Consider the following 21885-nt stretch of genomic DNA (forward strand, 5'->3'; position numbering starts at 1 on the left):
AACCCCCTTTGAAAGCCATCCAAGTTGGTGGCCATCACTACACCTTGTGGAAACAAATTCCATAGTTTGACTCTGCGCTGTGTGAAGAAGTCCGTCCTCTTGTCTGCCCTGAATCTCCCACCAATCAGCTTCACGCGATGACCCCATTGGGTTCTAGAAAGGGAGAAATATGTATATATTTTCACCAGGGCTGCCGCTTGACTGCACAAATCAGTTGACAGGTAGTATGCATTTGGATACGTTAATTGGCGTAATTTTGCACACATCCTCTATTCAGATAAAGTAATCTGATTTTAAAAAGAAAATGATCAGTTTTGTAAAAAAAACACACAAAAAAACAGTTACTCTAACCCAGCTTTCCCCGCCCTGGTGCCTTCCAGATGTTTTGGCCCACAACTCCCATGATCCCTCACCATTGGCTGTGCTGGCTGGGGCTGATGGGAGTTGCAATCCAAAATATCTGGAGGGTGCCAAGTTGGGTAAGGTTGCTCTAAACAATACCTTGACACGATCTTGTAGCCCCAACTTTCATTTCCTTATCCCTACTCCACGGATGGGGAAAGTGTGGCCATCCAGCTGTTGGTGGACTCCAGGTCCCATCAGTCCTAGCCAGGTGAGCTATGGGTAAGGGCTGATAGGAGCTGTGGATCAACAACATCTGGGGGGCCTCATGCCCCATCCCTGTCTACATGAGCCAAGGCGGTGTTTTTTCTCTGTGTGTGTACTGCCCTGGGCATTGATGCAAAAGCAGTCATGCGAGGACAAGCTTTACACAGAATTAGCCCCTTGGGTGTTCCCTTAGCTCAGCCATCCCAAACCTGGTGCCCTCCAGAAGTGCTGGACTGCAACTCCCATAATTCCTAGCCAGCATGGCCAGTGGTGACATAGCCATGTGCTTCACATGATTCACTTAAGGTGCAGTCCCTCTGCGGCATGCTGGGCATTGTAGGCCTTTTTTCTGTCTAAACATACATAGGATTGCACCCTTAGAGAACTTATCACTGCAAGGCACGGTGATGGCTAGTGGCTTGGAAGACTCGCAAGAGGGCATCAGACCAGTTCATGGAAGAGGAACGGTCTCTCCATGATTATTAGCCGTGGTAGCTAAATTATTCAGTAGCAGTATTCCTCTGAATCCAAGATGCAGGGTACAAACTATCCCGGACCACCATCATCACCATTCCTTGCTTCTGCATTCCCATGTACCTGGCCGCTATTGGAGAGAGACTGCTGGGCTGGATGGACTTCTGGCCTTATCCAGCAGAGATCATTGTAGGATCTCCAGCATCAACAGGCTTTTGAAAGGTACCATTCTCCTATCAGCCCCAGACAAGAGAGGCCAGAGAGAGCCATTGGGAAGGATCCAACGGTGTCACGGCACTAATGCTATTGAGACTGTGCTGGCGTAAGCAATGGAAATGCGAGTGCAACATCATAGTGCCTATTAGCACAGCACCATCCTCCCGTCACTCCGATGTTCCAGTAGCATTAACGTTATGCTAGCAAACGTCAGTAACTCTAGTGCTGTGACACCGCCAGATCCTTCCCACTGACCGTGGCTTTCTCCAGCTCTTGATCCGTCTTCCTCTGTTAAAGTCAGAGCATGTGGGTCAAGGTGTCTGAAGGAGCCTGCTTTAAATTTGGGAGGCGCCCCATCTTGAGATCCAAGTGACCCTCTTGGGTTGCTCCCGCTTTCCTTCTTCCGTTTACTTTCCTTTCTCATTGCTTCCTAGGTTTTCCCTCCGGTGCCCATGAAACCAGATTACGCCTACCATGCCAGGACCAAGGATCGAGAGTCACTTCTGCCCTTGGCGAAGAAGCCTTGTCCAGCTTATATAGCCCCAGTGAAAGGCAAGGATGGGTTATTGGGACCGAGTTTTCTCAGAGCAGAGGATGGGTGGTGGAGGATGTCCTGGATGCCTCTGCAGCTACTTTATTTTATAGAGCAGGGGTGAGCCACTTGTGGCCCTCCAGACAGTTTGGCCTACAACTCCCATGATCCCTCACCATTGACTCTGCTGGCCAGGGCTGATGTAAGTGTCAGGGTTGTATCTGAGCCCATAGAGTCCCAAGGCAGCTCTGATTCTGAGGAGGAGATACAATTCATGGGAGAGGAACTCTCTCAGACTTCAGAGGCGCAGCTGGAGGGGGAGCCCCACCTGCTCACATCCCTGGGAGCGACAGTGACCCAGGCATGGGAAGGGAGGGACAACTTGAGCTTTAAGACGCCAGGCACAGGCACAAGCGAGAGATTGCAGGAGCCGAGCTTTGGCGCTCAGCCCGATTGGCTTGACGTCAACAGCTGCGCCCCGAGGCCCCACGGGAGAGGGGGAGATCTTCCCCTCCCACCCCTTAAGTTCAGAGAGTTGCCATGTTTTTCCCAGACGGAGATCAACTGACGTCCTAACCCTTAGAAACCCCTAGTTGGCTGTTCCTTTGTAGTTCCTCTGAGTCTCAGGCAATTAGCATTTTTGTGCTTCATTAGGTTGAATGGAATTAAAGCCTTGGAAAGCAGCCCGTTTGTCTGGGTGTTGATTCTGGCTATTGGAGGGTTCAGTAGGCAACAGGGGCAATCCTGACAGTAGGCCAGAGCAGCGGGAGGGCCAAAGTGACTCCCCCCATCATAGAGCAACATTTCGTTTGCGACGTGCTTTGTCACCTTTCTTTGGCTGACCCTCCCAACACCTGTGCCAGCAATGGCCATGCTGGCTGGGAAGTGTGGAAGCTGCAGCCCTACCCTTCTGGAGGGCAGCAGGTCAAGGGGGGCTGAGCTGGGCCATTGTTCCAATCCAGTAGGGCTCTTCTTGTGTTCTTAATCTGCCATCTCCTTGCTTCTCTCTCACTCCCGGTCCCTTCGGCTGACTCATCTCCTCCATCCCCTCGCTACAGTGATGTGCCACATGGAAGGGAGCGGCCAGTGGCCACAGGACAAGGAAGCCATCCAGCGAGTCAAGGCCGCCTTCCAGGTGCGGCTGGCGGAGCTCCTGCAGCAACAGCACCAGCTGCTGTGCCGAGCCGCCCCCACCCACACAGATGTGTATAAGGTGAGGCTGCTGGAGCGTGTGGGTGTCCAGAAATCCTTTTCTGTTCTTGGAAGCCATTCTTTTGCTCATTAGGGCCAGGGCCTGCCAGCTCCATGCCAGGGGTCCCTGTGGGAACATTTGGGAATTTGAGATCATGCTGCGGTGCCACGACAAAACGCCTAATCAGTGGATCGTCACTTTGGCGTCTACCTGTCACGTCCAGGGAGATTAGGCTGCATCTTCTTCAGCAAAAACATTTGTTTTGTGTCTGTGGGACACCGTACTGGCTCTTTAATAAGGGATTGTCTAATTGGCTAATTGCTGGTGCTGTGATGCAGCTAATGCTTCTTTTAAACATATGTTTTGGCAATGTCCAGTAGTTGCTTCTTTTGGGGAGGAGGTCATTACACAGGTAAATTTTGTACCAGAACAGTCTTTAATATTTACTGATGTGCACACTCTTTTAAATTATTTTCCTGCTTCATGGAAATTAACAAATGGTCAGCGTAAATGGATTATCTGCATCCTTTTGACAGCTAAAGGATTGATATTACAACACTGGAAGGATAAACATTCACCTCTTAGAATGCAATGGATTGAAGATCTTAGAATGCTTTCAGTATTTGAACAGGCGGCATATAGACACCACCTTCAGATGCATACTTATTTGGATATTTGGTCCACTTTTGTTGACACCTATGTATAATTGCTAGAAAGTTGTATGCGTTTTATATGTATTCATTGCCTTGGATATATACAAATCCATGTATGTATATTAAAAAGGGGGGAGGGGAATTTAAAAAGTTTTGTGGGTGCCATGTTGGGGACCCATTCATGGGCGCTGCCGGAAGTTCCTGCAGGCGCAGCATTGGAGACACCTGCTCTAGTCGCCCAGTGATTCCAGTTTTTGCAGGAAGTGGACTCGGTATTTTCACCAGAATGGGTTGGCTACGCCCCCACACGCTGCTTTTCCTCTGTAGCTTGGCGTGAGTCACCTTGAAGGGGTTTTGGCTCTGCTGGTCCCCCTTCTGCGGTGAGCTTGACTTCCTTCTGTGGTTTGTATTGTGTGGATGAATCCGTCAGCCCATGTCGTAGAGAGGATGACTCTGTTAAGGACTGAGAGCTGGGACCTGTGCTTTCAGTTCCCGTTCCAGCTTTATGATTCTCTTGAACCTCAAAAACATATAGAGAGCTGCTCATTATGCATTTGTTTATGTGCGCTAGATAATTGGCTTTGGGTAGAATTGAATCGCCCCATCCCCTAATTTTCTTTCACTAAGAGTGACAGGGTAGTAGAATTTATTTAGTTAGGGCACAGTCCTATGCATGTTTAGGTACAGAAAAAGTTCCACAACTCCCAGTATACCCCAGCTAGCCATACGTTCCCCAGCCAGAACGTTTTTTCTGCCTAATCATGCATAGGATTGTGCCCTCAGTTATTTAGTTACTGTATTTTTAAATTGCCTTTCTGATGCCAACCAAGATGGTTTACAAAATAAAATTTACAGAATTTTATTTTGCGGAAAATAAAAACTGTAATCAAATTGAAATGCAATAAAACATTAAAAACAAATTAAAAGCTTTAACAGCAATTTTAAAAGCCAAGTTAAAAAGATGTCTTAACCTGTTTCCTGAACGCAGAGAGAGTGGGGACCAGGCACAAGTCGAAGGGGGATGTGGACTCCAACTCCTCTTTCTGCTCTCATGAGGATTAGAACCTTAATTTATTTCCTTTTAAAAAGGAAACAATTTTATTTATTTCTATACCACACAATAGCCAAAGCTCTCTGGGCAGTTCACAAACATTAACGATAGGAATTCATTCCATATACCAGGTCCTCTCTTGCTTAGTGCTATCTTCCCTTGCTGATGCTCTGACAATTGTTCCCTTGTAAAAAATGCAAATCTGGAAAGCCTTTATGCCTCCATCTACTTGTGTGCTAACCAGCTTCCAGGTCAACACTGTAGTTGAACCACTATTTTCATGCATACCACTTTTGGTGTGTGTGTGTGTTCGTGTTCCCAGTGCAGGTGTAGAATGCACAAGCCCACACCTCTGGCCCACCGCAGCAGGAGCACGTGAAACCTGTGTTGGTTTAAACGCAGCCCCAAAGTGCATAAACATGATCACAGCCTTTTATTTTCAGATGAAGGAACCCAAAATCAGCTGGCACCAAGGCTGCAACATTTAGATGATTAATTGGCTAGATCTGAATTGATGCTTTTTAATCAATTCAGATCTAACCAATTAATCATCTAAATATTCCAGCCCTGGTGCCAGCTGCTTTGGGTCGGTTTTGAAAAGACACTCCTGATTAATCGGGCAGCAGTTTTTTTCAAAATTATGAATTATTTTCCATAGACTATTTTACAACAAATTTAGGTGGGAGGCACTCTGTTAGAAGAGACATTCTTCCTTCTCCTAAGGAAGGGGATGCCTCTTCTAAGACAGGGGTGGGCAGTTCTCCAGATGTTTTGGACCAACTCCCAGAAGCCCTGCAAGCATGACCAGTGGTCAGCAATGCTGAGAGTTGAAGTTCAAAAAGTCCTACTTTCTGCCCAGCCCTGTTCTAAGACAGTGCCTGCTCTGACATAGATCATCTAAAAACAGAGAGGCTTTTTCTTCTGCATTTTTTTTATTTTAAGATTTAGGCTTTTTACTGTTTTATCGTTTGTGTTCATTGCTCCGAAATCTGTTTTGGGTATGGAGCAGTATACAAATATTGTAAATAAATAAATGCTCAGTGACTGGATTAATCAGCTATAATTGGTATGATTAACCAGCTAGGATATGTTTCATTGAATGGCAGCACTACTTAGTCCACTCCCACCGTCAGTTCTGTGCTCATAATTGCGAATGTGTATCACAGTTGCCAGTCCTTCTGCACAGAGAGTGTGATGGGGATGGTATTATGGGCTGGCAAGTTAAATCAGGATAGAGAGGCAAGGAAGGGTGAGGGAGCAAATCTTCTCCCTTTGATTGTTCCACCTCTTCCTCAGGACGGCTACGTCTTCCGTCTCCAAGTGGCCTACCACCGGGAGCCCCAGGTCCTGAAGGAGGTGGTCACCCCTGAGGGGATGCTGAAATACCAGGACAACCAGGAGTCCCGGCGGCTGGAGCTGGAGACACTGCATTTGCCGCACTTGACCAGCTCTCTTCATGGGTAAAAGAGGAGCAGAACCCCCTGGGTTGGCAGGGGCTGATTCGGCAACAGTCCTCCATGCCTTAGCTACATCACGCTTTGATCTCTGCAACGTACTCTACGTGGGGCTACCCCTGAATACTGTCTGGAAGCTTCAGCTGGTGCAAAAGGCGGCAGCTAACCAGGGCATGGTGTTGGGACTGTGTTGAGTGTGTCTTTAAAGACCTGCACTTGTTGCCAGTTCCTTTCCAGGCTGAATTCAAGGTGCTGGTTTTAACCTTTAAAACTGTACACGGCTTAAGGCCTGGCTGTGTAAGGGATCGCTGCTCTTCCTATGACCCTGTCCGGATCTGCTGTAGAGAGCCTTCCGAGGGCACTGCGACCCCACAGAGACCCATTTGTCAGGCACCCATGAAGGGCTTTTACCTGCGTTGCTCCCAAACAGTGGAATGCCCTCCCCCAAGAATTACGCCTGGCCCCCCTCTCTTGGTCTTCAGAAAGGGTGTGAACAGACGTCCCTTTAGTTCTGGCTTTTTAGGGCGCAATCCAGTTTAGACAGAAAGAAGTCCTTCCTTCAACTCCCAGCATTCCCCAGCCAGCTACTCTATGGCTGGGGAATGCTGGGAGTTGTAGGACTTCTTTTCTGTCTAAGCAGGTATAGGATGGTGCCCTGTATGATGTAATTGTTTTAATGTTTTTAATGCCCTTGTGTTTTATAGTTCTAAGCTGTTGTGCCGTGATGGCTTTTCCGCAAAAGAGACGGCATATGAAGGTTGATCATAATAATAACTAATTAATAAGGAGACCATGTTCCCCTCTCCTGGGACCGTGTTCAGGGGAGGCCGTGGTGTCTGCTGTCAGACCTGATTCTCTGTGGGAAGGGAGGGAGAAGCCAAGGCTGAAGGGGAGAAAGGCCAAGATGGCTTGTGGCCATCGAGAAGAAAGCCTCCTGGTTGAGCCTTTGCAGATGTGTCTGTGGGGGGGTGCAGCCTGGCCAGGTCTAACCTCTTGCAGCAGGGATGTTTGTCTGTACTCCTGTGCTTTGTTATTTCTCAGGGCAACAGCTCTATGCTTGGACACCCTCCTGACACCCACTTTTTCTCACTGACAGCCCTGGGAAATAAAAATAAATAAAAAATAATAATAATGTTTATACTGCTTGCTATATTAAAATCCCCAAGTGGTTCACATTAAAATACAATATAAAATTACATAAACAAGATAAAGAAATACGTAATTGAAAACATTACAACACCCTCCCCCCCCTTTTGGGGCTTGAGCTTTCAGCTTTCCAGCCTCAGGGGGCTGCCTCCTCCCCAAGATTCAGCTTCCTTTGCCCCTTGGCCTGGGGCCGGGACCTGCGGGTACCACATTGCACTTTTACGTTTGGGGGGGGACTTGGACTGTGTTTTGTCGTGAGGCATCCCCCCCAGGCAAGAAACGAAGCAGGAGATTTGCCCCCCGCCACCGCCCCCACTCCTAGGCAGGCCTGAGCTGTGCTGTGGAGCCCGCCCCCTCCCGGGGCTGTGCGGGACTTCGGTCCGGAGAGAGGCAGAGCCGGCTCCCCAGCTGCATTGCTTCCTCCCCGCAGCCTCCAGCAGCAGCACCCCGCTTTCAGCGGCACCAGCCGGCTCGCCAAACGTTGGATCAGCGCCCAGCTGCTGAGCGACGGCTTCTCGGAGGAGTGCGTGGATTTGCTGGCGGCCTTCCTCTTCCTGAGCCCAGCGCCGTTTACCGCGCCCAGGTAAGGGCATCTGCTCCCCAGCCTCCTGGGCCTGATCAGCTCCCTTCGTTACTCCCTGGCAGGGCTTCTCCAGCATCTCTGTGCCAGAGGGAGTCTGTCTGTGAGCGCCAGGACAAGCGGCAGAACCAGGTTGCTGACTTGGTGACCTGCTTGTGGGCTTCCCAAAATGTGGGAAGATACCCTTGCTGGATTGGACCTAGGCAACTTTAGTCCAGTGTTCCGTCTCCAGGGCTGACATCGCTACCAAACAGCTCAGCCTTCCTCAATCTGGTGCCCTCCGGATGTCTTGGACTGCAGTGCTCAGCATCCCCCATCCAGCATGTTGGGCATTGTAGTCCAACAGATCTGGAGAGCACCAGGTTGCAGAAGGCTGGAATAGGTAGTGGTTACTTTAAACCAGGGATGGGAGGACCTGAAGCCTGCCAGATATTGCTGGACTACAACTCCCATCATCCCTCACCACTGACCATGCTGGTTGGGACTGATGGGAGTTGGAGTCCAGGAACACCTGGAGAACCGCAGGTTCCCCATCCCTGCTTTAAAGGGAGGGAATTTGATGTCACGATAACCCGGCAAGGTAGGTTGGACTGAGAGTGTCTGACTGACCCGAGGTGGCGGAATGAGCTTGTTGCTTCGTGTGGATTTGAACCCAGGTCCCCTCAATCCAAGAAGGGTGCTCAGGGTTGGATCCAGACTAAGGCTGCAATCCTGTATGCACTTCCCTAGGAGGAAGTCCCATTGAACTTGGTGTGGCTTACTTCTGAGCTGACTTGCATGGGATTGTGCTGTAAGTTGTGCTTAGTTCTCATTGAAATCAGCGGGACTTAAGGTGCTCACTGTGTTCAATGAGAATGGCTAACGGGGCCATCCTTTACTCAGAGGTCAGTCCCATTCAGTTCAGCGGGCTTACTCCCAGGTAAGTGGGTACAGATCGCAGCCTAACTCAGTCTGGACCCAACCCTCTCTCCACTACACCAGCGCTAGCCCCTAAATGTGTAAACGGCGGTGGCGTTTCCGCTGTAAGCATCTTCACTGCCATCATCATTATTACCATCATCATTGAAGAGATGCCCCTATCCCTGTATGACACACAAGGGAAATCTAGGGGAGTGTTCTCTCTTTACTGTTCGCCTGTACTGGGGTGAGCAGCTGGTGACCCTCCAGATGTTTTGGCCTACAACTTCCATCAGCCAAACGTGGCCAGTGGTGAGGGATCATGGAAGTTATAGGGCAAAACCGGTGGTCTGGAGGGCCACATACTGCCCACCCCTGCTCTGTATGAAGATATCCTTAGATAGCAGTCCTCTGTACACTTACCTGAGAGTAAGTACCACTCAACACTGTTGGGCTTACTTCTAAGTAAATACGCATCAGATCACCCTGTAAGTATGTCTGTTTTTAACCTCCAGTCATCACAAGAAGTAATTTTTGTCAGAGCTTTTCTCAGGCTGCGAGGTGGTGGTTGGAAACTTGGTGTGTGATACCTCCCACCCCCTCTCATGCCTTTTCCCGCTCCCCACAGCTCTCCTCAGGTGGGTTTCCTACGCTTCCTTCACCTGCTCACCACCTTTGACTGGAAGAACAGCCCCCTCGTGGTGAACCTGAACGCTGAGCTCAAAGGTGAGGGGGGAATGAGGGAGGCAGATGTGCTCAGTGCATTTTTTTTCCTAACTGTGAGTGATGTTTGAGGGCTGCAGGATGGTGAACTCTCTCCCCCAAGGTTTCCTTGTGTGGGCTTGCCTCAAAAGGGACAAATGGCAGAAACCCGCATTGCACCATTGTTTATGACTATTTCCTGGATTCTTACACCTTGTTTCCAAGGGATTTTGTTATCCGATCCCTGTGGCAAAGCCAGGTGGCTTGTAATCCGGTTTCTACCGTTGCTGCTTAAAAACCTTCCTGCTTCTTTTGTTTTAAAGGACATTTGATTTCACCATATTAACCGCACCCTAAGCGTGTATAATCATTTTCTTTGAATGTAACAATTGGCTTTCTGGATCCCTTATTCCCTCTCCGGCAATAGCCGGACAGATGCCCCTGGACATGAAGTGGGTGGGGTGGCCAGCATTAGCTATTCAGAGAGATAATGGGGTGAATCCAGACTTAAGTCATGGACATCTGTGGGAGTTAATCATGACTAATTTAAGTCCCACTGATGTCAGTGGGCCTATTCTAAGTCTGGATCCAACCCACGATCACTGTACAAGAGGGTTCCACTTATCTGCCCTGGCTCATGGCTGCTGATTGACTTCTCTTGAGTCTCTCTCCTTTAAATTTAATGGAAGCTTTAATGAGCTTCCGTTGTGCATTAAAAACGTGGTTGTTCAGGCAGGCATTTGGGGTGGGTTAGGGTATTTTAGAACATGTTTTTATTGTAGAATTTTATTGTTTTAAACTGTTTTATTGTGCGTTGTACTTCGCCCAGAGTGGCTGGGTGACCAGCCAGGTGGGCGATTAATAAATTTAATAATAAATAAATAAAAATTTGCCTAGCCCTTTCTTAAAATAAAAAACCCAATCTCAGGGCCAAAATATACATGAATAGGATGTTAATAATAGTTGTGGAGCGGGATTTGGATTGGGACCACAGCACTGTGTGTGTGTGGAGGGGGATTTGGATTGGGACCACAGCATTGTGCGTGTGTGGAGGGGAATGGGGGGTTTAACACCTATCAGCACCACTTTCCCAGTTTAAAATTGCCCTCTCCTGACTCCCCCAGCTGCAACACCCCCCCCCCCGAGGTCCTGGGTGAGAGATCTTATTCGCTGACCTGCTGTGTCATATCTCCTTTGGCTGTAAGCTGCAGCTTTGCAACATCTTGCTCTAATTTACAAGCTAACTTATGTGCTTTGTGAGGAAGTATTTCTTTTTGTCTGTCATAACCCTACCACAAATTAGCTTCTTTCGAAAGAGAGTTACATAAAACATAGAACCGTACAGCGCTTTGACCATTAGTTGACCTGGTCAAAAATAGGGCCTGATTCAGCTGTTTCTTTGATAGCAACAGAGGCAGTATACTTGATCCCTGTAACAAGCAGGAATTTTCCCCCTGTGCTCTCTTTGGGCTGGTTCAAATTCCAGAAAACCCTCTGCAGGGATTCTTACCAGACTTCGTCAGCTTCTCCTTTTAATACAAAATAATGATATTCCATCTTAGCTTTCTATGAAGTTGCTCATAAGCTCCATCATTTAGAATTTAACCTCTTTCTACTGGCTGCTTTACACACGCTGTTCATGAAACGAGTTGACCATTCATAGGAGCTCCCTTCCTTCCTTACATAAATGTGCTCTACTGGTTTTACCCCTAGTACTCATTCTAAATCATTTCCTTTTTTAGCATGTCAGTAAATACTAGTGCTGTGCCGAACCCTGCCTCCTATTTTCGGGAACTTTTTCTCTCCCCGCAAAAGTGGCATTGTTTTTTCTGCCTCTTTTGCAGGGAAGGGGAGAATTTCAGAGAATTTTCTGCTTGGAGAGGGAGACAGGGTTTCCACATACCTTTTTTTAAGTGTAGGCAGTTCTTGAGGGGCCTTCTGTCTATTCTTTATTTTTTTAAAGAACGCACTTGCAGGAGCCAAGGACTCTTCTCCATCCCTGCAGTTCTTCCTGAATGCCTGTTGGAGAGGACGAGGTCGCATAGTCTCCTGGGAGTTCAGAAAGAACTGCCAGGCTGGAGAAGAGTCCTGGGCTCCTGCAAGTGCAAGGGGTGTTTAAAAAAAAAATGAAAAAGAAAGAAGACCCCTCAAGAACTGCCTAGACTTAAAAAGGTATGTGGAAACCCTGTCCCCCTCCCCAAGAGAAAATTCCCTGAAATTCTCACCTCTTCCAGCCTCTTTCTCCAGAGTTTTCGTTTTTCCTCCACCCCCGGCCCCAAAATGCCGAAAATGGTAGAGTCAAAATTTTCAGCGCAGCACTAATAAATGCCAACCGTGCAGAAACCGGAAGAGCAAGGCCTATTCAGAAACAAAGATATGCTTAAGAGGAGATCATCCTCTGTCTCTGGGGTGTTGAACACCTTTCAGCCTAAGGGCCAAATTCCGTTTTGGAGAAGCTCTCGGGGGCTGCGTTCCAGTGGTGGGTGGGGCTGAATGCAAAGGGGGCGGAGCCAAAAAGCCAAACAAATGACAGCATATTGTAGCTGAAAGCTCTTCCTGTCAGTCACTAAGTCTTAGGAGAAACATTTCAACCTTCAGAGAATGGGGGGGAAACTGCACAAAAGCTGGGAAAACCACCACACGATTGATGTTTGTGGGAAGGGGATGTGACCATTTGGGAACCCCAGAGGACTGGATTGGGACCCCAGGAAGGCCAGGCCCTGCGCCTGAGATTCCCCAACCCTGCTCTATCTGGTGTACAATTCACATCCAGATTCCAAGGCAAGAATATTAATTGTTCCAACTCCACCCAGATAGACATTTCATATTCACATCCAGTGGAAGCTGGGGGCGCCGATGTCAGCGGGACAGTGCATCCACTCTGGGTTTCAGTCAGCGCCAGTCAGAACTCTAAAGGAGCTATCCAAGCACCTTGGATAGTTCCTTTAGAGTTCTGACTGGTGCTGACTGAAACCCGGAGTGGGTGCGTCGCCCCACTGACATCGGCGCCCCCAGCCGCCACTGAACACAATCGCGCTGCCCTAGAACAGGTGTCCTGTTTGCTCTCTGAGTTTGAAAAGCGAATACTTCAGCGCTCATGTTCGTCTCGAGGACTGATGCGCACTAAAACGATCATATTTCAATCCTGCAACCTCGTGGCAACCCAGATGTCTTATGAAGGACGTGGGAAGCAGATCTAAAGCAACCTGAGGGTTTATCTCCCAAAGCCATTCTTCTGCCTCCTCTAAAATGGCCGAGGCCACTCCAGGCTTACTCAGCATGGGAACCTTCCCCCACCTCAGCTCAACTGCTCGGATAAAACACCCTAGCTGTGTTGCTGGCAAGCCTGCCGCACTCAAGGCTCATGGTAAACCTGTGAGGCCGCTCCCAGATTTTGGAGAGGGGAACATCATGTGAATAGCAGAATAACAGGGCAGACCTCGAACGCTGCTCCGTTGGTGTCTGTGCATGGGCTCTCCCCCCAAAGAGCTGGAAAACATAGTGCATAAACCTCAGATAATAGCTGCCATCCCTGCCGAGCTGTGGAAACCTGTGGGTCCGTTTGCCCTAGACTCCGGGTACTGACGTGTTTGGGGAAATTGTTGTCATGGAAAAACGAACTAGATAAGGTTATCTAGAGAGGCTTGGCGAAGGCGGACACATTTCCAGCAAAGTGGAACACGCTTATTAGTTCTGTAAATGGAGGCTCCTTTGCGGAGCCTCACACAGTCTGTGTTTGGACTGACCCTACTGTGTAAAGTTGTTGAAAGTGTGATTTATTATAAATGGTGTATTTGTCAGACTTCCAGTTTATTTAAACAATTTAATATATTTGTTAAAATGTAAGGAGTCTTGTCCATTACTGTTGTTCCCCCTTCCATTTAAATTTTTTTCCTTGGCTGATTTTTGTAAAAACAAACTAATGCCACTGTCCTTAAACACCAGTGCTCTCACCACTGGCAAGTTGGGTTTTTTTTAATCTGGCAAGAGCCCTGACCCTTCTCTGGAATCTGTAGAAGGGCAGGGCCTCTTCCTGACCTCAGGCACAGTAAGAGAAAAACCATGGTCTTGCTGCTTTCTGAGCCTCCTTTGTGGAAGAGGTGAGCCCAGTTTCCCCCTCTCTCAACATGGACCTGTGGAGGACAGCAGGGCCTTGCCCCCACAGTTGCACTGGCTCTTAAAGACTCTTTGGGCACCTCTGAAGCTCAGCATCTTGGGAGCTCTGTGGGCTTGAACCGGGAGCCCTTGACTCGGTGTGCAGAGTCTGTGCAGTGCATCCCTGTGCAGTGAGCCACCAGAGCTACAGCTTGGGGCATCTTCCTGGGCAGTGAAGTGTCCTCAGATCTGGACTGGCCATCGGACTCTCCTGGACATGAAGGGCTTTTAATGGCTTCCAGTGTCCCGTCCCATGATCCCTTGAGGCTCGCAGGGGAAGCTGGTAGCACGATCAAGGCAGGAAATAGGACAATTGGAGGCTGTTGTCTCAGCAGGGAGCTAAAGCCAACTGAAGCCTTATGTAGGCCGACAAGACCTGCAGTGTGGTCAGCCCCACCTCTCCTGGAAGAGCTGACTGGACTGATAAAGGGTCCTTGCATGACTTTGTAGTCTGAGACTTTTGTGAGGCAGGGGAGATGGAGTTTCTGCCAGGGACTCATCCTCTGAGTCAGAGGATGATGGCAGGGCTATGTCCTCTGGCTTGGAGGGCCTTGAATTAGGCACTGACTGTCCTACCTCCAAGGAAGTATCCTGCGCCTTGTCCTCATCAGAATCCTCTGCTGCACTCTGGAAGTCCCAAGGGCTGGGGGGTCATGTCATCCAGTTTGTGCTGGGACATGAGCAACAACAATCTTCGTAGCTCTGTTGTGTGTTTTGGTTTGTTTTTTGGCTCTGACTCCTGGCTTCGCTCCTCAGCTCTGACTCTGGACTTTGCTCCTTGGCTCTGACTCCTGGTTTCCTTTGACGACATGACATCCCAATCAGGCCCCAAGCCCTCCTCCCTCAGGGTGTGCCAAGCACACACTTTTGGCTGGGTATCAGATACAGCACAAATTAATGCACACCTGAAAAAAAAAAAACCTTCCCTAAGGTGTTCCCCCCACCCCATGCCACAGCCATATGGACAAAGTAATGCCTGGCCTAGCATGACCGGATTTCTGGCGTTGCTTCTCAGCAGTTGAGCCCCACCCTTTCTGTGCCCCTCATTATGGCTTCCGAGGCAGTGCACTGCAGGTGTGTTCGCTCTGGGTCAGATGTTGCTTCCTGTGCCCATGATAGGGTACTTGGGACCACATGAAAGATTTGCCAGTGTCTGCACTGAACTCCTTGCCTTTTGTGATTAGTGCCGATGGCTGACCGATTGAAGACAAGGAGAAGCTGGCCAAGAAAAGTCATTTCAACATTGTCTTCACCACACATCATCATGATCATAACTCAGTTTATGAGTCATCCTGTAGCCAAAGCACCCGGGACAACATATACAACAAAAAAGAAATGGTAGTATCCAATGTTAGTCCTATGTAGAGTAGACCCATTGAAATAAACAGGACTTAAATTAGTCATAACTAACTTGCGTCTCATTCATTTCACTTGGTGTACTCTACGTAGGACTAACATTGGAGGCTACTTAAGTACAACAAAACCAACGATAAAACACATTAAAAGCATTTTTTTAAGTTCTAAAATCAGCAACCATCATTCAAAATAATTGTAAAGGAAGAGGTAAATATCCAAGCAGCTGAAACATGGGAAAAATAATCCCAAAATGTGGCATCAACCACATGACTAAAAATGAAGCAAGCAGTAGCTTAACAATTATTTTTAAAGGCCATTCATTGAGAGAAGATATGGGAGACGGTTCCTTTCTCCTGCGGGCAGATTTAAGTTTTGGGGAAAGTAACTGCGGCTGCTGCCTTCCCAGGAAAGCTTCTCGCTTTGGAACAGCTGCTAAACTAGCAGCTGGAGCTGCATTCACCCCAGAAGGTCTCTGGAGGCATCTGCTGTGCACCTGGCCACCTGAGCAGTGAGTTATCCGAAGGGCTTCAAGCTGGAGGGGGAAAGCTGCACTCCTGCTTCTCCTCTCCTCCCCTCCATGGTTTTAGTTTCAGGTCTGTAACCTGGCAAGGCATTTTGCTCTTGAACATATTTTGAATAGTTTAGTTTCAACTTTGATACTGATGGCACTGTATCAGCCTTCTCCCACCTGGTGCCCTCCGGATGTGTTGGCTGGGGGATACTGGGAGTTGTTGTCGAACACCTCTGGAGGGTGTCAGGTTGGGTAAGGATGCTGTGGGGTGTTCCCCCCTCCCTTTTCTCCAGCATCTTGCATCTGTGTCTGCAATCCCTCCCCCGCCCCACACACACACACATCTAAAGGAGGGATAGCTAGACAATGAGAAATGCTTTAATTTATTTTAATTTAATTTTGCAATGGTGCTTCCGGAAGGAAACGCCCTTGGCATGGCTGTGCACGTAGATCAGGGGGTCAATACATGGCAGGGCTGCATTTTTTCAGATACCTGGATTCTGAGATGGATGAGAACAAAGGTTATCTTCTTCAGCTCATGACTCAAAGAAGTGATCGTCCCCACCCGCTGGGCTCCAGAGACTGACCTCTGCATGCCGTAAACTGAAAGCAGGTGCACTATAGGAAACGTGTTTGCAGACCAAAGAGCTCCAGATGATGCAAGAAAAGAGATCAAAATTCTTTACTCTTTAGGCACGTTTTCCAGAGATCATGACTGTGCCTGAATGCCTATAGCACAGCATTGTTAATCTGGACTGCAATTCCCCTCTGTGTTTCTGTAGAAGTGCATTTATCTTAGCACCAAATTTAGCTTCCAAAGAATCTGAGTGTTCACTTTTACTAAGGTGCTAGCCCTCGTGGCTGTAAGGAAGTGTTTGACAGTATATGGGCAAAGCTTGCTGAAATCTGAGAAGCTGCAGAGTAGAGGTGGATGATTCCGATTTCTCAAGGTCCAGAGGGGGCTCCAGTACCCTGCTTATCTCCTCCCCCCTCCCCATACTTAGCAAAAAGCAGAATACATTATTCAAATGAGACAGTGGTATGCAAATGTGTTTGATTTGCCTGACGAATACAGCTTGCAGAATGCAGTGTTGCCTAGAACATTCCTCTTTTTCAAAACCTGTTGAATAAGTACAGTTGACCAAGACAATAACATGGATCTGTAGAACAGCCCATCCTGCTGCGTGCCTGCATCTGTCTTCTGCTCTGTTATGGTTTGGCGGGCGCTGTCCTGCTCCTGCCTGCCATGGAAGATAAGCTTCCGTATTGTGTCATTGTGTGTGTGACTGGTAGGCAGCCTGGTGCCCTCCAGCTGTTCTGGACTACAACTTCCATCAACCCCAGCCATGATGGCCAGTGGTCAGGGATTGTGGGAGTTGTAGTTCAAAACATCTGGAGGTTGCCTACTTCTGTAACCTGGGGTGTGTGTTTAAGGCAGGGCTGGGCAACTTGTAGCCCTCCAGAGGTTTTGGCCTGCAACTCCCATCTGCCCTAGGCAGCTTGGCTAGTGGTGCGGGATCATGGGAGTTGTGGGCCAAACCCTCTGGAGGGCCGCAAGTAGCCCACTCCTGGTCGAAGGTATGTGATTGGTGAATCGTGCCTCCATAGCAGAGTGCAGGCGGTTTGTTAGGGGAGCGGAGAGCTTCTGACTGGTGGGCCTTGTGGCTGCCAGAGAGGGACTGCCCAAAGCGTGATCTAGGAATGTAGGAAGCTGGCTGAGACCGCCTGGGCCCATGGGCCCAACCAGCTCCATCTTGCCCACCTACCCCGACAGGCCAAGGCTCTCCAGGGTTCCAGACAAGGGTCTTTCCCAGCCCTACCTGGAGACCTCAGGGACTGAGCCTGGGTCTTCCTGCATGCAAAGTATGCGCTTTGTCACTGAGCCATGGCCCTTCCCTTCTCTTCCTCCGGCATCGATCGTTGGAGATGCAGAGCGCTGGAGAAATGTGTTATGGTTTAGGGACTTTGTTTGAGCTATCTGTCTACAATTCAGTACTTTGAGAGCATTTAGCTGTCTGTTTCTACTTAATAGCAGATTAAATACTGCAAAACAAAGTGCACAGCTAGGATTGTTTTGTGGGTTGCAATCTAGGTTTTGTACTAACATGAATTAGTACAGGAAAATCTTTTTTGATCCATTTATTTTTATTACGGATATGTTCATAACATCACTTACGAATATAACTTGCATATCTTGACATTAAAACATCTCTGTTGTTAAACAGAGCTTTGCTACAGATCTTTAAGGGCACAATCCTATGGCCGCTAGTCAGCAGCTAGACGGCCATAGGATTGGTCAGTTTCCGGGAACTGACCTCGGAGCCCGCACTCCGAGGTCGGTTCCCGGAGAACTGCCTCCCCACCCCCTCCCCTGCTGCCTCATAGGCAGCACAAATCGCCTCTGCGCTCAGAAGAGCAGCGTGGAGCACGGGAAAGGGGGCGTTCCTGGGGAGTGGGGAGGAGTGCAAAAGTGGGAGTGCAAAAGTGCCGGTATGACACTTCCTATTTGTCATCTGGCCTCCCCACCCTGCACTCCAACGTCCCACGGCTAAACAGCTGAAATCGGCTGTCCAGCCACAAATGCAGGGCAGCTGAAGCATGGAGGAGATGATCCACTCCACACTTCTCCCACTGTGCATTGGATAGACAGTCGCCTCCGAGTTTGGAGGCGGCCGCCTATCCCCATAGGATTGCTCCCTAAGTCTTAATAGCTTAAGAATGAGAGATCTCATTCTAAGTACCAAGTTCCCTATTCAGTATTGAATAGGCTATTTAGCAGACAGGTACACAGACCTAGGGAGCTTCTAAGAAGCAGCTCTTGCATTCTGAAATCGGCACATATTTATACCCTTTTTGTATAGAAATTATGTCATAACTAATATTATCTACTGTCCTATAAATTAGGCTCACAGTCTTAATTACTTCATTGTTATTAAACATTCTTTTAAAATTGGAATGTGCATAAAAAGCTTACGTGTACACCTTTCAGGCTGTTGTTGTTGTTGTTCGGTCGTTCAGTCGTGTCCGACTCTTCGTGCCCCCACGGACCATAGCACGCCAGGCCTTCCTGTCCTCCGCTCTCTCCCGGAGTGTGCTCAAGTTCATATTCATTGCATCGGTGATGCTGTCTAAGCTTATAAATTTTTCTAGACATCTGTATATCAAGCATTTTGATGTGTATACCTCACACAATATTTTTTCTCATTAATTGATAAGCAAAAACTTTAAGTATATTTTTGACCTGTAATATTACAGTCTGACACTGTTCATTACTCAAGTAAATGTTTGGCCCAAGTGATAAACTTTTGAATCAGCATTTTATCTTTGGATTTCATCCAGGTCAACTTGACTATTATTTTTATGCTAGTTACCCAGAATTTATTGTGAACCTCCTTGTGTCTCTAGCTTCCTTTTCATATAATACTTCTTACTTATTTATGTTTTCAGATTCTTAATAATTTGTCATTACTATTTAGCATTTGCATTTCATAATAAGACATATTGTTTTAAAACTGGTAGATTATCATTTTTCAGTAGTCTTCTCAGCATGTCCAATAAAGCAAAGTCAGCTATGTTTTAAAATCTATGACAGATGTTGAGTCCTGCCCCCCCCCCGAAGCTTCTGACATTGTGATGTTTTGGGGTCTTTTGCATCCAGATGCAGATTACGTGGCGATCAGGAGCCATTTTGTGGCTGCCCGGCCTCAGCTCCCTGCCATGTTCATCGCCACTCCCAAAGACCAGCAGAACTCACTGTGGACGCAGGAGAGGCCTTCAGCACAGGTGAGCTGAGCTGTAGCTTTCTTGCCTTTGCTAGCCAGGTTAACTCTCCTCTTCACAGCCTCTGATCTGTCCTCTCCTGTTGCCTCAGAAGTGCCATGGCTTTTTCCCATGACTAAAATTGAACAGATCTGGGGGTGCCTCCCACAACAGCGCGGTCACTGTTGGATAGCCGTGGTGAGTAAAAAGCTGGATTTGGTGGCCTGGGTTCCAATTTCAGCTTAGCCAGGATCTTTCGGCACATGGTGCAACCCGCACTTCCTTGGTTACCAGAGAATTGTAGTGTCTGGTCATTTGTTCGCTTAGCCAAAGGCCTCATTCTCACAGAGTGGATAAATCTGTGTGTGGGCTGTGCCATTTCAGACAGTAAATGGGGTCTCACGTGACTGAATTGTTCTCCTTACAAAACAGTTTCCTGCAAATAGAAAACTAGCATGTCAGGGGAAACGTTTCCAGTCTGGCGTTCTCCCTGATATGCTAGTTATCTATTTGCGGGGAATTTGGGGGCAGGGAAGGGAGGAGCATTCCACCATGTGAGACTGAGATACACACACGGTCTGAAATGGACTCTAAAACTGGATGTCTGGTGGCACAGCTGGGGGGAGGTGTCCCTCTTCACCCCCCCTGTGAGAGGCAGCGAACAGGAGGAGGCGGGGTTTGGGGAGTCTGACCTAATAGATGCCAGACGCAGGCGCAGAGCAAAGAGATAGAAGGCCGGGGTGGAACTTAGATGGTCTACCGGATTGGTCTTGCGTGAAAAGCTGCTTTAGAGGCCTCACGAGAAGAGAGGGACCTCCCCCCACTTAAGTTAGGCTAGTCAGACCACCTCCCTCTTCTGCAAGCAGCTTCCTTTTGAATCCCCTGAAGGCATTCCTTTGTAGACTGAGAGTCACTGAGAATTTGCATCTGTATGACCCTGCGAAGTAATGGATTAAAAGCTGTAGACTGAAGCCTCTTGTCTGTGTATGTTTGAGCTTAGAAGTAAAGTGGGGGCTAAAGGAATCCTGACACCTTCTCCTCCATGAATGTGTCCAATTCCCTTTGAAAGCCATCCAAATGGGTGGCCGTCACTGTATCTTGTGGTAGAAATTTTCGTTTTTTCTACGTGCTGTGTGAAGGAAGCCTTCCTTTTATCTCCCCACATTCAGCTTCAGGTGATGACCCCCTTGGGGGTCTAGTATTATGGGAGAGGTATCCATTTCTTCATACCATGCGTAGTTTTGTGCACCTTTGTCTCGTCTCCCCTTTCCTTTTTCCTAAGCTAAACAGACCCAGACGTTGTAACCTTTCCTCATAGAGAAGTTGCTCCAGCTCCTCGATCATTCTGGTTACCCTTTTCTGCAGGGAGACCAACTGAGGCAGTGTCTTTAGAGCCTACTGCCTCCAACCTTGCAAGTTTTCATGTGAAATAAGACCATGTCCGGGGGTTCCATGTCCCAGAAAGGTTACAGATAGAATCATAGAACCATAGAATAGTAGGGTTGGAAGGGGCCTACAAGGCCATCGAGTCCAACCCCCTGCTCAATGCAGGAATCCAAGTCAGAGCATCCCTGACAGATGGCTGTCCAGCCTCGTCTTGAACGCCTCCAGTGTGGGAGAGCCCACCACCTCCCTAGGTCATTGGCTTCTTTGTCATACTGCTCTCAGGAAGTTTTTCCTGATGTTCAGCCAGAATCTGGCTTCCTGTCACTTGAGCGCATTATTCCGTGTCCTGCACTCCGGGATGATCGAGAAGAGATCCTGGCCTTCCTGTCTGTGACAACCTTTCAAGTACTTGAAGAGTGCTATCATATCTCCCCTCAGTCTTCTCTTCTGAAGGCTAAACATGCCCAGTTCTTTCAGTCTCTCTTCAGAGGGCTTTGTTTCCAGTCCCCTGTTCATCTTTGTTGCCCTCCTCTGAACCCTCTCCAGTTTGTCTGCATCCTTCTTAAAGTGTGGTGCCCAGAACTGGGCACAGTACTCCAGATGCGGCCTAACCAGTGCTGAGTAGAGGAGAACTAGGACTTCCCGGGATTTGGAAGCTATGCTTCTATTAATGCAGCCCAAAAGAGCATTTGCCTTTTTTGCAGCCACATCACACTGTTGGCTCATATTCAGCTTGTGATCGACAACAATTCCAAGATCCTTCTCTTGTAGTGTGTTTGAGCCACGTATCTCCCATCTTGTAACTGTGCATTTGGTTTCTTTTTCCTAGGTGCAGAACTTGGCATTTCTCCCTATTCAATGTCATTCTGTTGTTTTCTGCCCAGCGCTCCAGTCTATCCAGATCACTTTGAATTTTGTTTCTGTCTTCCAAATTATTAGCTATCCCACCCAATTTTCTGTCATCTGCAAATTTGATCAGCATTCCCTGCACCTCCTCCTCCAAGTCATTATCTCTTAGTGGGTCTCCTAATCACCTCTTGTTTTGGTGCATGGGGCTGCCTCTGAAAATTGTATGGAAATGGCCATTCGCGCAAAATGTGGCGGCTAAACATTTGTCAGGAGTGCGCTTTGTAGACCACATTACAGTGGTCCTGGACTTTGCTGGCTTCTTGTTTCCATTCATAATACAGACTGCTGGTTTTGACGTACAAA

General features: G+C 48.2%; 1 protein-coding gene across 2 annotated transcripts in view; it reads left to right on the forward strand.

The window, feature by feature from the left end:
• The window catches only part of NOL6 (nucleolar protein 6), an 81467-nt gene that overhangs the window by 33876 nt on the left and 25706 nt on the right, over window positions 1-21885 (forward strand). For both annotated transcript variants that reach the window (XM_084832814.1, XM_084832815.1), the window contains 6 exons: window positions 1734-1851; window positions 2890-3044; window positions 6024-6187; window positions 7758-7910; window positions 9433-9530; window positions 19187-19311. In XM_084832814.1, coding sequence (XP_084688940.1) covers window positions 1734-1851; window positions 2890-3044; window positions 6024-6187; window positions 7758-7910; window positions 9433-9530; window positions 19187-19311 — 813 coding nt within the window. The remainder of the gene's footprint in view (window positions 1-1733; window positions 1852-2889; window positions 3045-6023; window positions 6188-7757; window positions 7911-9432; window positions 9531-19186; window positions 19312-21885) is intronic.

Source organism: Heloderma suspectum, chromosome 2, assembly GCF_057233095.1.
Source record: "Heloderma suspectum isolate Gila_16-S chromosome 2, 16-S_ref, whole genome shotgun sequence".
NCBI classification, from domain to species: Eukaryota; Metazoa; Chordata; class Lepidosauria; order Squamata; family Helodermatidae; genus Heloderma; species Heloderma suspectum.